This window comes from Chrysochloris asiatica, unplaced genomic scaffold, assembly GCF_000296735.1.
Source record: "Chrysochloris asiatica unplaced genomic scaffold, ChrAsi1.0 scaffold00393, whole genome shotgun sequence".
In the NCBI taxonomy this organism is placed as follows: Eukaryota; Metazoa; Chordata; class Mammalia; order Afrosoricida; family Chrysochloridae; genus Chrysochloris; species Chrysochloris asiatica.
The window spans coordinates 228,866-244,495 of NW_006408911.1; the positions used below are offsets into that span (position 1 = coordinate 228,866).

Sequence of the window (15,630 nt, forward strand, 5' to 3'; positions counted from 1 at the left end):
AGGAAGACCAAAGAAGAACTGACACCTTTGAATTATGCTGTTGGCAAAAAAAAAAAATTGAATATGCTATGGACTGCCAGGAGAATGAATGAATCTATCTTGGAAGAAATACAGCCAGAAAGCTCCTTAGAAGGTGGGATGGAAGAATAATTCACTGGGTTGTTGTTTTTGTTACGTGCTGTCAAGTCAGTTCTGACCCAAAGCAACCCAATGGAGGGTTTCCAAGGAGAAACTGGTGAGCTTGAACCGCTGGCCTTTTGGTTCAAACAACTTTGCAGTCTGGTGCATTAACTCACAGTGCCATACCAGGGCTATTAGGTTGTTGTTGTTGTTGTTGTTATGTGCCATGGAGTCGGTTCCGACTCACAGCAACCCTGTACAGGGTTTCCGAGGCTATAAATCTTTATAGGAGCAGAAAGTCCCAGCTTTCTCCAGAGGAACAGCTGGTAGTTTTGAACTGCTGAACTTGAGGTTCATAGCCTGATTTGTAACCACTACACTATCAGAGCTATAGGGTATAGGGTATACAGGGTGAGACAGGAAGACAGGGAAGGCAATATATAACAAAAGGGAGGTTGGCAAAAGAATGCCAAAGGCAAAGGAAGACAATGGGAGAAGTGCAAGAGTTAAACAGAATAGAGATAAATACTGTTAAATACACAATCTTTTAGTAACAGTGGGTGTGGTGCCGTGGGTTTAATGTGCTGTACTGCAAAGTCAGTTTGAACAGCAAGGTCAAAGATTCAAGCTAACCAGCTGCTCCTCGGAAACCCTACACAGGGTTGCTATGGGTCAGAACCAACTAGATGGCACTTAACAACAACAAACAACAACATGGATAGATACATAGGGTTGAGCAGGTATGGGAGGGACAATGAGAGTATACCCACAAATATATAAAAACTGACAGAGGATATTTGCACATGGCTACCTACCTTTGCTGCAAACATGTCTATGAATGTGGGAGAGTATACACATGGCAAAATCATTAATTCTCAGACATTACCAGACACCTTGAGGCAATGAGTTGCTGGGCCTAGGGGCTTAAAACCATAGTCTCAGGACACACCACAGTCAACTGGCATAACACAGTTAACAAACACAATGTTCCACATTCTACTTTTTAAGTAGTGACTGGGATCTTTTATTAAAAGCTCATGAGCAGCCACTTAAGGTGCAACTATTTGTCTCTCCATGTGTGAAGGAAAGAGGAGTGATGAAAACTGAATACAGTTGGAAATCAGTTAGTCCAGTGGACTATGAAACATGTGAACATCAGTCTCTATGATCCTGAAGATCATAAGAACTAGAGGGTATCCAGTTATAATTACTAGCTGCTCTTAAACAAATCACATTAGAAGGTCTGAAAAAGAGAGAGAAAATGAGAAACAAAATTCAAAATGTAAAAAAATTGGACTTAGTGGTCTGAAAGAGACTGCAGGAACCTAAGACCACAACCAACCACTGGCGACCAGAATGAACTCACACATGCAGCTCAATTTTCAGTCACACAGTAGATAGGGGAACACCACCACTAAGTAAGGTATGTTCACTTGGAACAGAAAAGATCAAAAAGGCAGTATTTCCCAAAAGATGGGAAGGTGACATGTGATCAGGAGGTGCCAGTACGTGAAGGAGGTGATCACGCTTTGTAAAGCGGAGGGTACGGAAAAGAAGCCCATGAGACAATGGACACAGTGGTGGCAACAATGGGCTCCAACACCGGCAACACTGTGAGGATGGTGCAGGACTGGGCAGTGATCCCTTCTGTTGTACCAGAATTGCTGTTAAGTGTAACAGACTCGGCAACATCTAACAAAAACAACTGTATCTACTCAGGAAACCAATGTATTTCTTAAACTATTTCTTACTAAAGTCCTAATTAAAACCACCACAGAAAAATATTTACCAACTATTTCTGTCTAAAAGCAAAGTAGTATCTACCTAGTGAAATATGAATTTCTTAAAATATTACTGCTTATTAAGGTAACTATGATTACATCCATTGGTCAAATTATTTTCTATATAACAGCATATCAATGTTGCTTAAAAACAAGTATGACACATTCAGATATTGTAGGTATGTCTTCTTCTGTCTAGTCTCCACCATGCGACACACTTCCTCAAAGTTACCACCCTCCCTCTGAGGTTGCTGATGTTAAGTGTCATGGAGCCAGTTCTGACTCATAACAACCATGTATAGGGTTTCCTAGGAGAGGCTAGTGGGTTTAAACCGCTGACGTTGAGGCTCAAACAGACCTTGCATTAACCTGAAGCATCACAAGAATAAAAAAAATCATAGTCAATCTCAAAAGAGAAAACTAAAGTACACACACAATGAGTCACCTACCTTTCTCTTCTTTTCAAATCTACTTTCCACACGAAGCAAAATAATCTTCATTAAACTTTTAAAGCAGTCTTCCCAAACATCTGCATGAGATTTCAGCTGGAAAGTCTAAGGTCAAGACAAGAGTCAGGACCAAGCTTTCTAAGCAGTTTCTTACTTTGTAATCTTCCTTCATACTCCCCTCTGCAATGTTGTTGTTAAGTGTTGTATAGTTGGTTCCAACTCATAATGACCCTGTACAGAGTTCCCAAGGAGCAACTGGTGAGCTTGAACCAGGGACCTTGTGGTTCAAATACACCTTGCAGTCCAGTGTTTTATCCTATAGCACCACACCAGGACTCCCCACTCTACACAGAGGTGTTATGTCCTGGTATTTCTGAGCCGATATGTCCTTGTTATTTCTGAGCCAAGTTTTTAGTCAGGGTTAGGAGGGAAGGGCAACACGCCTGCAATCAAACTTTTGATTTATATGGCCTTGAGTTTCCTTACAACAGGAAGAGTGAGCAGATAAGTAAATATATCGAAGAAAATGGAGCTAAGTTTCTCACTGTCACAAAAGACCTACAAATATGGAAAGGGGGAAGGCTAGAATACACTCTGTGGTTTGGGATTACACAAAAAAATCTTTGTGAAATAATATTTTTAATATAGTGGATAAGTACAGATACAGGTATGTGTGTGTATTTCCTAAATGTATATGCGGATAGGGCCCAAAGCTAAGACATGTCAGTAACAACAGCACATCTAGTGTCCTGGTAAGTAATGCTCTACATTAAAACAAAATGAAAAGTGCTCTTTAGAGAAATGATTGACCATTGTCGGACTAAAACAGGAAAATTCCAGGTGAACCTAAAATATTTTATTTTATTAAGACAGAAAGGATTCAACAATATTGAGGACATTTCAAAAGGGCACAGGAACTAGCTTGAAGGAGTTCCCACTGGCCAAATCTAGAACAACTTAAACATAGTAACAGTAATCAATTACAACCCATTCAGAAAAATTAAACATGCCATACTGGTATATATAAGTAGGTGAAAAAAGAAAGCTCTTCTTAATAGGATGGCATCCTGGTGTGGCGCTGTGGGTTAATGCACCAGACTGCAAAGCCGTTTGAACTGCAAGGGCGGCAGTTCAAGCTCACCAGCTGCTCGTTGGAAACCCTATGGTCGCTATGGGTCGGAATCAACTCAACGACACTTAACAACAACCTAATAGGATGCTAGCTAATGAATCTAGAATAAATGATGGATAAATACTGTAACATAAAATTTTGCCACAACAGTAATAACAACAAAAAAATATGTGTGGTTAGATAAGTAACTATATATGTACATGTGTATAAAGGCAGGCAAATGCGAGTGCATCACATATGTACTGGTGTATCTGCAGGCATCTGTCTGTAGGTTTGCATGTACTGCATATATATTCATACATATAATAAAGCACATAAGAGCAGTTATAGAGACTTCGTAGACCAATCCAAAATATAGGATTGGTTCACTGGACTAAAAGGGCTGAAACCATTGTCTAATGAAGCAACTTGGTCAACTGGCATACCACAGTTCATTAAGATAATGACCTACATCCGTGTTTGGGAAACAGACATCTGAAATACAACTACTGGTCTCTAATTGTCTGGAACAAAAGACAATAAAGGAAATCAAAAACTCAAAGAAGAAACTAGTCTACAGGACAAACCAACTGCCCACATGAACCACAACCTCTAGTCTGATACCAAAAGAACTAGATGGTGCTTGGCAACTACTATCATTATGAATAGTAACACAACAGAAAGTTACAGATAGGATGAGAAAAAATATAGAGCAAAACTCAAATTCCTAAACTAGGCCAGATTTACTGGACTAAGAGAGACGGGAGAAACCCCCAATACTATATCCCTAAGGTATCATTTCAACTTGCAACTAAAGTCACTCCTGGAGTCACTTTTCATCCAAATAATAGACTGGCTAGTAAAATAAGTAATAAATACCCAACGTAGTTAAGTGCTGCTGAGTCGGTTCCAACTCACAGGAACCCTGTAAAGTGTTTCTGAGGAGTGGTTGGGGAGTTTGAACCACCGATCAGCAGTTCAAACCGATCTTGCAGTCCAGTGCATTATTATCCTACAGCACCACACCAAGTCTCTTATTAGTGATGCACTCCCTTAAATAATCAACTATATGAGACCAGCAGTCCTGGTGTGGTACTATGGAAGTAAGAACTGGACTGCTAACCACAAGGTCCTTGGAAACCCTAAAGAGAGTTGCTATGAGCCGAAACCAACTCAACAGCACTTAACATGACAACATATGAGACCAAACAGTTAACATTTACCCAGGAAAATGATATAGTTCAAAAATAACCATTTGGTACCTACCTTTCAAAGTATAAAATTTGATTCAGGTAAGAGTCTTCAATAGATGCTAAAGCATGAAATACTGATAAGGAACAGAATACTTCCTGTAATCTCAAAGTATGTCCCCACAAAATAGTCACAAATAAGCACAATATACTTCATAACTATAAGGTAGAGAAACTTGGTAATCATCATCTTAATCAAGTAATAAAAATTAACATTACCAGTAGTAGTGGGACAAATCAACATCGTGTACTTTCTGATATGCAATAAAAAGAACACAATACTGTGTGGTTTGGTTGGTTGGTTGGTTGTGTGCCGTGGAGTCGGTTCCAACTCATAGCAATTCTGTACAGGGTTTCTGAGGCTGTAAATCTTTACAGGAGCAGAAAGCCTCATCTTTCTCCAGTGGAACAGCTGGTACTCTTGCTCAAAATACATAAACCATGAGGAAATATCAGATAAACTCTTACAGAGAAACATTCTACAAAGTAATTATAGTCTGTACTCTTCACAATGTCAAGGTCCTAAAAGACAAGGAAAAACTAAAGAACAATTCACAACTGAATGAGATGAAGGAGGTATGACAATTAAATACAGCACAAGATCCTGAACCTACAAATATCATTGGGAGAACCACAGGAATTACAAATGAGCAGATTATTGAATCAGTGATAAATTGATGAGCAATAATATTGAATCAGTGTTAATTTCCTGATTTTTAAAATGATGCTATACAGGACAGTACTCTTGTACTCTGAAAATAAACTGAAGTATTTAGTGCTCTTAAACCACTTTTATGGCTTTCCATTTAAATTTACATCTCAAAATACTGACAAGGTCTAACATTACCCTTTCCCCATCCAACTCTCCAATCACATCTCAGAACATTCATTACTATCAATTTTAGTTATATTTTCTCCTTCAGCCATTTATTTCTGGGAACCTGGAAACTTTTCCTATCACCTTTTCCCACTTTTCTTGTCTTGCCTGACATATATTCAAACATGTATTAAAAACCTACCAGGCACCAACCAATTCTAGGACATTTCTAGGTATTCAGGTATAACAAAATCTTTAAATATGTATGTCCTAGTGAAACTTACTTTTGGCGGGAGAAACAGAAAATAAGTAAATAAAGATGGCAAACAGTAGAGTTAAGTGCCGTCAAGTTGGTTCCAACTCACAGCAACCTTGTATATGGTTTCTGAGCTTTTAAATTTTCAAAGTAGAAAGCTTCATCTTTCTCCCAGAAAGGGGCTGGTGGGCTTGAATTGCAGACCTTGTAGTTGGCAGTCCAGTGTTTATCATCAATGTTAAAGAGGTAAGAGAGATGAAGTGTAGGTAGGGGGTAGGAGAAAACTGTAGTTTTAAATAGCATGATGGTTTGACTACATGAAAAATAACAAAACAATTTAAACAACATGGGTGGTGGTGGTGTGCCGTGGAATCGGTTCTGACTCATAGTGACCCTGTACAGGGTTTCTGAGATGGTAAATCTTCACAGGAGCAGAAAGCCTCATCTTTCAACTACTGACCTTGAAGTCCACAGTCCAATTTGTAACCACTACGCTCTGGTAGCGTAGTGGTTACGAATCAGGCTGCGAACCTTAAGGTCAGCGGTTCAAAAGTACCAGTCACTCCGTGGGAGAAAGATGAGGCTTTCTACTCCCATAAAGATTTACACCCTTGGAAACCCTGTACAGGGTTGCTATGGGTCAGAACCAACTCGATGGCAACAAAACATGCTGCCAAATAGCATGAGTAGGGACACATAAAGGAAGTGAGAGAGAGAGAGAAGAGAGAGAGCTAAAAAGCTACCTGAAAAAAGACCATTACCAATTAGAAAGTCAGTATGGCCAAAGAGTGAGCAAGGAATAAAATAAAAGCAAAAAAAAAAAGAAGAATGCCTGGCATGTAACTCCAAGAATTTTGGCTTTAACGCTAAGACTTGAGAAGGGACTCCTCCCTCAGAGGAGTCGACAAAACAATGTTACAATGTAATTTACTTTAGTAGAATCACTACAGTGGTCCCATCAAAAGATGATGCTAGCTAGAAAGAGAAAGGCTGTGAGCTAGCGGCCATGAGGCAGGCTTGCAAACTGTGCCCTTTTGTAGTTTAAATGATTATATATTCCTGAAATGGTTCTGTGTACATCTTCCTCCCACCTCAATAAAACAGAGGGAATTATTAGACCGTTGAATGATGACGCTCGAAGGAGATCATAATCACTGCAATGAAGTCATAAGTGTAAAACCAATGTTCTCCCATGTAAACCATCACTCAATTCACAAAAAAAACTTTAAAGAAAAAAAAAAAGATGGACCAGAGTTCACTGTTGATGGCAGCGATAAAAAGCAGTCAATCAGACCCCTCTTTTACACTGTTGTTGTTAGGTGCCATTGAGTCCGCACAGACTCATAGCAACCTTATGCGCCGCAGAACGAAACACTGCCCAATCCTGGGCCAACCTCACTACTATTGCCATGCTTGAGTCCATCGATGTTGCCACTTGGCCAATTAGTTCTGCCTATTTATCATCTCTTTAAGACTCTCAACTTTTTCTTCATAGAATTTATCAGTTCATAATCATATACTTGTAGAATTATGTTTAACATCTTTAGTCTCACAGGATTCTAAACTCCCAGAGGGCACAACTGCAAGGTTAAGTCACGTAACCCAGTCTGTGTTTAGGGCTGAACTCTAGACCACCAAGGGAAAAACAAGAAAATCAGAAGACTTGGGTCCAGTATTGTTAAGAATTAAATACTGAACCTTATTTCCACACTGCATTTATCCAACTTGTCATCATCATCGTAAGAATGTTTACTAAGGCATGCTGCAACAAAGTATAGAAAACTAACTAGTCAGGGAGTAAAGACGTCAGTATCTTAGCCCACAGTTTTGCCATTAAGTTAGTTAGATGGGCTTAAAATCTCAGCTAAAATAAACACAAAATAAACTCTTTTTAAGGTTATACACAATGATAGTAGTCCTGATAAGCTATCTTCTTTATTAAGCATATGTTGTTAAGTTGCATCCAGTCGATTCCTACTCACAGAGACCCTGTATAGGGTTTCCAAGGAGCGGCTGGTGAGTTTGAACTGCCGACCTCATGGTTCACAGTCCAGTGCTTATCCTATAGCACCACATCAAATCAAAACATGGAAAAGTCTATTAAATTTCAAATATTCCTTTATGTCTGGGATTTGAATAAACATTTCCTCATGGCCTCGAAAACCCTGTACAGGGTCGCTATGGGTCGGAACTGACTCCACAGCACTTAACAACAACAACAACATGGTCAACAAGTACATGAAAAGTTGCTCAACATCACTGTTCTTGTTAAGTGTGATGTTATTAAATTCTGTCGAGAATTTGTAAATCTTTGTGGGAATAGAAAGCCTCATCTCTTTTCCATGCAGTGGTTGGTGGGCTCGAACAGCCGACCTTGTGGTTCAGATTAACAAAACACAATAATTTAAGTTAAGCACTGAGTGTTAATAAGGACTGAAGGAATAAAAACTTACATATATACCTTCTGATGAAAATGCACATTGATTAAATTGTGAAAAACTGAAAATAGAAATATTCTCTTCCAGTTAAAAGAGATCTGAATAAGCACATTTCTCTGCTCCTTCTGAAAATCTCACTAAAGTAGAATGAAAAAATTTAAATATATAAATATACAAATAGAGCATGAAAGACACAACAGTATATGAGCGATTTCAATGAAATTTTGTAGATATGAAGTGAATGAATAAAACAGAGCAGAGGAAGCTCCTAAAAAGGAGGAAAGCAACAAAGTAAGAACCAAATCTGCCAGGGAGGCCAGAAAAGGAGCTGATTTAAGCAACTCAAGGTACATCTTAATACAGGAGATGAATGTGAAGGCAGAAAGAGGAGTGGTTGAAAATCTTCATAGAAACCTTTTAACTCCCAAGTCCTCTACTCAGGTTATGTTCAGTTTCTGAAAAATATTAGACATAGCAAAGTGAAAGGAAGAACAGAAACAGGTTACAGTTTTTAAAAAAACAAAAGTTTCCCTAAAATAGATTCCTGCACAAGACAACTAACTCTATGGGTGTAAGAGAAGAAATGCGCTCCACAAGGCTTTCAATGGCCGATTTTTCAGAAGTAGGTCACCCAGTCTTTTTTCCAAGGTGCCTCTGAGTACTGAGTAGACTTAAATTTCCACCCTGGGTCAGTAGGTAAGCATGTTAACCACAGTCCATGGACTCCTGATGGTGGTGGTAGTGGTGGTGGTGGTGGTTGTGATGGTGTCAAGTAGGTTCCAACTCACAGCAACCTTGCATAAGGTTTCCAAGGCTGTAAATCTTTATAGGAGCAGGAAGTCTCATCCTTCTCCCACAGAGCTGCTGTAAATACCAATGGCTGTACATAATAAAATCTCCATTTTCTAACATACTTTCCATGAAGTGTGGACAAGTGACTACATAATGGCCAATGGCATGAAGGGGGTATTGTAGAGCAGTTATCAGGAAATACCCTGGACCTTCTTCATCCTTTCCTTCATCCTACTGGCTAGAATGTGGGTATGACTGCTATCTGTTAAGAGAACTAGGATCATACTCTAGGTTTCACAGAGCAGAATGCTAGAAAGAGTATGAGCCCCAACGTACTTCATGAAATCACTATTACCATGCCTGGACTACGAATCTGCTAACCTTTGACACAATAAAATCGTATGTTTCTACACTGGTAATGTGGGCTCTAAGGAGCTCTGGTAGTGTAGTGATTACGAATCGGGTTGCGTACCACAAGGTCAGCAGTTCGAAACTACCAGCTGCTCCGTGGGAGTAAGATGAGGCTTTCAGCTCCCATAAAGATTTACGGCCTTGGAAACCCTGTTCTGGGTCGCTATAGGTCGGAACTGACTCGACAGCACTTAATAACAACAACAACGTGGGCTCTATCATGTATTTGAACCTAGTGGTTCAAAAAGCCTAACTACATGTTACTCATGTCCACACAAAAATTGTTAAAAAATTTTTTAGAGTATGTTCATTCTAAAGAATGGCCAGGTATTTCTAGGTTAATTTTTAAATGCTATACCAAGTATTGAGATCCTGGTGTGGTGCTATAGGATAAGCACTGGACTGCTAATCTCAATATCAGCAGTTCAAACCCACCAGACACTCCTCAGAAACCCTATACTGGGGGGCTATGAGTCGGAATCGACTTAACAGCACTTAAACAACAATACTAAGTACTGTTGCCCTAATGATGCAGTGGGTTACCCATTAGGTTGTTAACCAAAAGGTCAGTGGTTTAAATCCACCAGACTCTCCAAAGGAGAAAGATTAGACAAACTGCTTCCATAAAGATTTACAACCTCCGAAACGCTAGGGAGCAATTCCACTCTGTCCTATAGGGTCTATGGGTCAGAATTGACTGGAATACAATGAGACTGATTTTGATTTTTATACATCAGAGTAGGAATTCCTGGGTGGCACAAACAGTTATGCGCTGGACTAGAAGTCAAAGGAGTCTTGCGTGCTAAGGCACTGGACTGCAAAGTCGGTATGAACCACAACCACAAGGTCAGGGGTTCAAGCGCACTAGCTGCTCCTCAGAAACCCTATACAGAGTGGCTATGTGTCGGAACCCACTCAACAGCATTTAACAACAAGTCAAAAGGGTAGCAGTTCAAATCTACCCAGAGACACCTTGGGCAACAGACTTGGTGACCTGCTTCCAAAAAATCAGATTTGCAAATACTATGGAGTGATTCACCAGGAATCAAAATCAACTTGGACAGTAATAAAATAAGAAACTAAAGGTCTTGAAACTCAACAGTCTTATCTCTGAAACTGACACCAATGGATAACAATCACTCTGAGCAATTTATTAAGTATTCCGTCCTCTGGATAACTGGACCTTCGCCAATTCATTCTGATCTTGCTTCATCTATGGAGAACTTAAACCAGCTGGGTGACCTTACACATTGTTGTTAAACGCTGCTGAGTTGATTCCTACTCATAACGACCCTGTATAGGGTTTCCAAGGAGCTTGAACCACCAACCATGAAGTTAAAATAGCTTTGAAATCTGGTGCATTAACCCACAATGCCACCCCAAGAGTCCGATTCAATTAGCCCATTTTCCATCATCTTAAGCTAGTCCAAGCCAATACTACTCAGAGGTTTCCTCTGGCCTTTTGTAAAAGCTACTGAGAAAAGATGTGGTTACAAGTCAGCTGCTAAGCTCAAGATCAGCAGTTTGAAACTACCAGCCGTTCAGAGGGAAAAAAATGAGGCTTTCTGCTCCCGTAAAGATTGTCAGCCTCAGAAACCGTATGCAAGGTCGCTATGAGTCAAAGACGACTCTATGGCACACCACCACCACCACCAAGAGAAAAGATCAACAGTTAAGTGTCCAACAGCTTATACGCCACCTGGAAGGGTGGCAGTTCAAACCCATCCAGTAGTCCCACAGGAAAATGACCTGGTCTGCCTCCGTAAAGATTACAGCCAAGGAAACCCTAACATTTCCAATTTGACACAGGGGTCACCATCAGTTCAAATCGATTTAATAGCACCTAACAACAGAAAAATCACTCTTTTCTGTAAGATTTTGAGTATTATGGACCATTGTAACTACACTAAAGCACCCATCTTTCTCACTACATGAACAAAGCTCACCATGGAGACTAGACAGGAAACAACAGTCCTAGACTCTTCAATGACCAGAATAATAGTTTTTAACTCTAGTTAGTTAAACCTGAGTTTCTGCTATTGAAACAAGAATTGGTTATACTTAAGGAATGAGATATTAACAAGATAGGTGAAAGAAATGTTTAAACTATAAAGTATTATTTCAAATGTCCAGTCAATGTAACTGGAAAATATCAGCAAAGGAACCCTCAAAAAAATGCACGGCATTAGCTAAGAATTTGCTAAAATAGTAACAAATTTATTCCATTATTTGCATTCTTGGTTGTGAAGAAACTGATTATAAGTCACTTGCCTCGAACCCTTTATGTCACTGAAGTTTAATTAGAACTCTCCAAGTGTTGATTATGATGAATTTAAGAAAAAGGCTCAACTCAAGTGAGCAATGCCATGAGTAATAATCAGATATCTAGCCCAGAGTCCCAATTCTCCTACATCCTCCAAGCAACTACTAATATGAAATCAGTTTGGCCCCAGAAAAGTCATAAGGCTATGATGCAAAAACGGGGGCTAAGAGGAGGGGTTTTCAGTTAGAGACCCAAAAAAGGGGATGAAACTCGATGTGGGCAAATATGGCAAGAGAAACCAGCAAGTGGCAGGTTGTACCTCCAAGGTAACTCAGTGTCTGAGTGCGAGTTGCTAAGGGCTGGGTGAAATTGGCAAAGTCTGCCGCGGCCTAGGGGGGCCGTTCCAGCTCACTAAGAAAGAATGCAAACCACACCTACGAGCCCGGCCAAACCTGGGCGGGCCAGCACAGCCACCGCCGTGGGCGTGAGGGAGGGAAGCGGAAAGGGGGATGGCGAAAGGCTGAGGATACTATCCACCCCTGGCCCCGCGCCCACCTTAGGAGCGTCTCGAGCGAGCCCTCATGCTTATCGAGCGGGCGGCCGAGCGCAGCGCGACGGAGTTTGCTGAGCTCTTCGGCCGCACGGCAGTACTGGGCCTGCTCCTCGCCGCCGCTTGGGTACGTCTGCTGTATGAACTTCACCAGCGGCTTGGCCAGGTCCACCTCCGAGGTCTTCTTCAGCTGAACCGAGATGAACGTCGCCATGGCGAGCGCCTCGGTCGCCGTTCGGATCAAAGGGACGGCTGCACGGCGACAACGACCGAGGTGCGCCAGGCACCAGACGGGAGGATCGACGGGTCGACGGACGTGCACTTCGTCTGCGCCTTGGCCCAAGCCACTTCCGGGAGATTGTGCGCATGCGCGCTCGACGCAAGACGCGAACGCCGCCGATAGTCACGTGAGAGTGACGCGGCTGCGCCGCTCACCTGGTCCTGTTTGGCTTGTCTAACTCTCTGAACCCCTGGCATTCTCCGCTTTATAAATTACTTCTTATTGTCGCGGCTGGTGGACCGAATACTTTCCGTAATAGTAACCATTAGGCCACTCCAGCAACTTCTCGCTGAAGTACTCCTTTAATGCCACCTGCGAGAGGTTGCGTTGAACTTTCCAAGACATTGCAGCTCCAGAGCTATTGTGATCTATGGTACTTCATTTAACTAATATTGACAGGGTGTTGTGTATGTACATGCACTAAATGGACTATGAACCTAGTAAGCAATATCTCTGCCTTTGTACAGCTTTACAGTCAAGTAAACGATTCAAAAGTATCATAAAGGAGAAAACCAGGTGCTTGGGATGACTATCTTGTACCTATTCCCTGTTCTGTGCTCCACCTTCCCCTCCCTCCCCTCACCTCCCCCCACACACATCCCAGCAAATAGCAAAGAATCCACTCCCCCCTTTTATATGGGTTCTTTTTCTTAGTCTTTAATAGTAGTGGTCCTATGCAGATACACTACTTCTATTATAATAAGTTTATTTTTAAGATATTCTTTTGTTTGCCATAAGTCAGTTTTGACTCATAGTAACCCTGTATAGGGGTCATAAGGCTGTAAATCTTTACAGGAACAGAAAGCCCCATCTTTCTCCCACACAGCAGCTGGTAGATTCAAACTACTTGCCTTGCTGTTCACAGCCCAAAATGTAACCTACACCACCAGTGGTTGATGATGGTATTTGTGTGCTGTCAAGATGTTTCTGACTCTTTCAATGATTGGATAATCAGAGCTCAACTAGAAGAAGAAAGAAGAGAAAAAGAGTAATCTGATGCAATTTGATGAACTTGACCTACACCCATGGATGCAGTAGCTCAAAAGAGGGAACAAATCTTTACAGCAAGGATCATTCCCACTCGCTCCATACACAGAGTAGACAGGGATGGGCAGCTTGGACATTGGCTACCTAAAGTGGGGTGGGGGTGGGGGAGCCTACAAAGGCAAGAAATGACTGGCTTACAAGCTTTCAAGAGGCAACCTAGATCCAGAGGGCGTGAAGGAAGGTAGAATCTGCACTGAGTAGTATCCAATCTGTCTAGACAGGGCTGATGAAATGAAATGTGGATAGATCTCTTGTGATACAATAGTGAATTATTGTTATCAGGACTGATTGTGAGGGTTGTAAATGTAAAGGTAGACATTTTACAGCAAGGAGGGGAGTGATTAACTTTGCAGTCTAGGAGTGGAGTTAATCTGGGACCATGAAGGGAGAAGAGCGTAGAGCGTGACCCTACCAAGAAAAGCAGTGACGGCAGAGATAGAGGCAGAGACAATGACGTGGAGAGATGGAGCAGTTTGGGACTTTAGACACAGAGAGGGAGAAGGGCTGTGTGCTGACGGCCGGGGGGTAGGCTTGCAGGGTATACCCTTTGGTTAGTTGATGATGCATGGAGGGGATTGTAACCATGGCTATGAAATGATATACGATATGATGAATGATGCCTTTGAGTTGTGGTGTTGGAGGAGAATACTGAGGGTGCCATGGACTGCCAAAAGAACCAATAGATCTGTTTTAGAAGAAGTGCAGCCAGAGTGCTCCTTGGAGGCCAGGATGGCTAAGCTTCGTCTCTCCTACTTTGGACATATAGTCCGGAGGAAACAATCATTGGAGAAGGATGTCATGCTGGGTAGGGTGGAGGGTCAGAGAAAAAGAGGAAGACCCCCAACGAGATGGATCGGCCAGGTGGCATCATTGATGGACTCGGGGGTGGCAGCAGTGGTGAGGTTGGCCCAGGATCGAGCATTGTTTCGTTCTGCTGTGCATGGGGTCGCTATGAGTCGGTTCCGACTCGATGGCACCTGACAACAACAACAACAACAATGATGAATGTAAAATTAATGTTCTCCCATGGAAACTATCACATAACTAACAATAAAACTTTTTTTTTTAAAGGTGTTTCTGCCTCATATCGTCTCTGTATAGGTTTACAGGAGCAGAAATCTTCATCTTTCTCCCACATAGCAACTAGTAGATTCAAACTGTTGACCTTGAGATTAGCAGCCCAATTTGTAACCTCCTATGACACTAGGTCTCCTTACCAGGGATCCATAGATTAAAATAACTAAAATAGCCACCCAGGCTGCTTCATAGATAATATATTAGAGAAAGGCAAGAATGGAAGCAGGAAAGCAAATCATAAGATCATTTCAGAAATTCAGGCAAGCGATAATGAAAGCTAAACATTAGCAAGAGTGAGTAGGCCAAATTAAATATTTTTTATTTAACAATTGAAGAACTTACTGATGAACCAGACGAGGAGGAGAGTGACCAATGTTGACTCCCATTTTGGGGATAGCTGAGTGGTTGGTGGAATCATTTAATGACCTACGGAAGGCTAGGGACAAACAAGGAGCCTGGTTAGCTCTGTAGGATAATCACTGGAATGATAGCCACAGGCTGGCAGTTCAGACCCCACAGGAGAAAGAAAAGGCATTCTGCTCCCGTAAAGATTTTCAGCTTTGAAAACCCTGTTTGTTAAATGCCTTAGAGTGGGTTCTGACACATAATAATCCTGCATAGGTTTTCCAAGAAGCAGCTGGTTCATAAAAAGGGCAAGGGAATGGGTAACCAAAGCACAGGTAAAATAATTCAACTTCAGAAAGATAAGAGGCACAAAATGTATTGAGAGAAGTGGAGGGAAGAAGGAAATGAAATAAGACAGGGTTACATGGATCAAGGAAAGGTTATTGGGAAACTCCTATCTGATTGAATTTAGAATAAAATTTAAACTCTACCATAGCGTGATATTTCCCTGCCTACTTCTTCAAGGTCATGTTTTGCTACCTATTGCTAATTTTCTATCACACAGTTACTTTGATCTTTTGTCAGTTTCTCAAATTCTCCAAGATTTTTCATTCCTCATCTGATATAGAAGGAGCTCTGGTAG

At 41.3% G+C, this 15,630-nt stretch overlaps 1 protein-coding gene across 2 annotated transcripts in view; it reads right to left on the reverse strand.

Moving 5' to 3' along the window:
* Positions 1–12,564, reverse strand: part of PDCD6IP (programmed cell death 6 interacting protein) — an 85,253-nt gene extending 72,689 nt beyond the window's left edge. For both annotated transcript variants that reach the window (XM_006876588.1, XM_006876587.1), the window contains exon 1: positions 12,244–12,564. In XM_006876588.1, coding sequence (XP_006876650.1) covers positions 12,244–12,452 — 209 coding nt within the window. In that variant the 5' untranslated portion in view covers positions 12,453–12,564. The remainder of the gene's footprint in view (positions 1–12,243) is intronic.
* Positions 12,565–15,630: the final 3,066 nt, after the last annotated feature.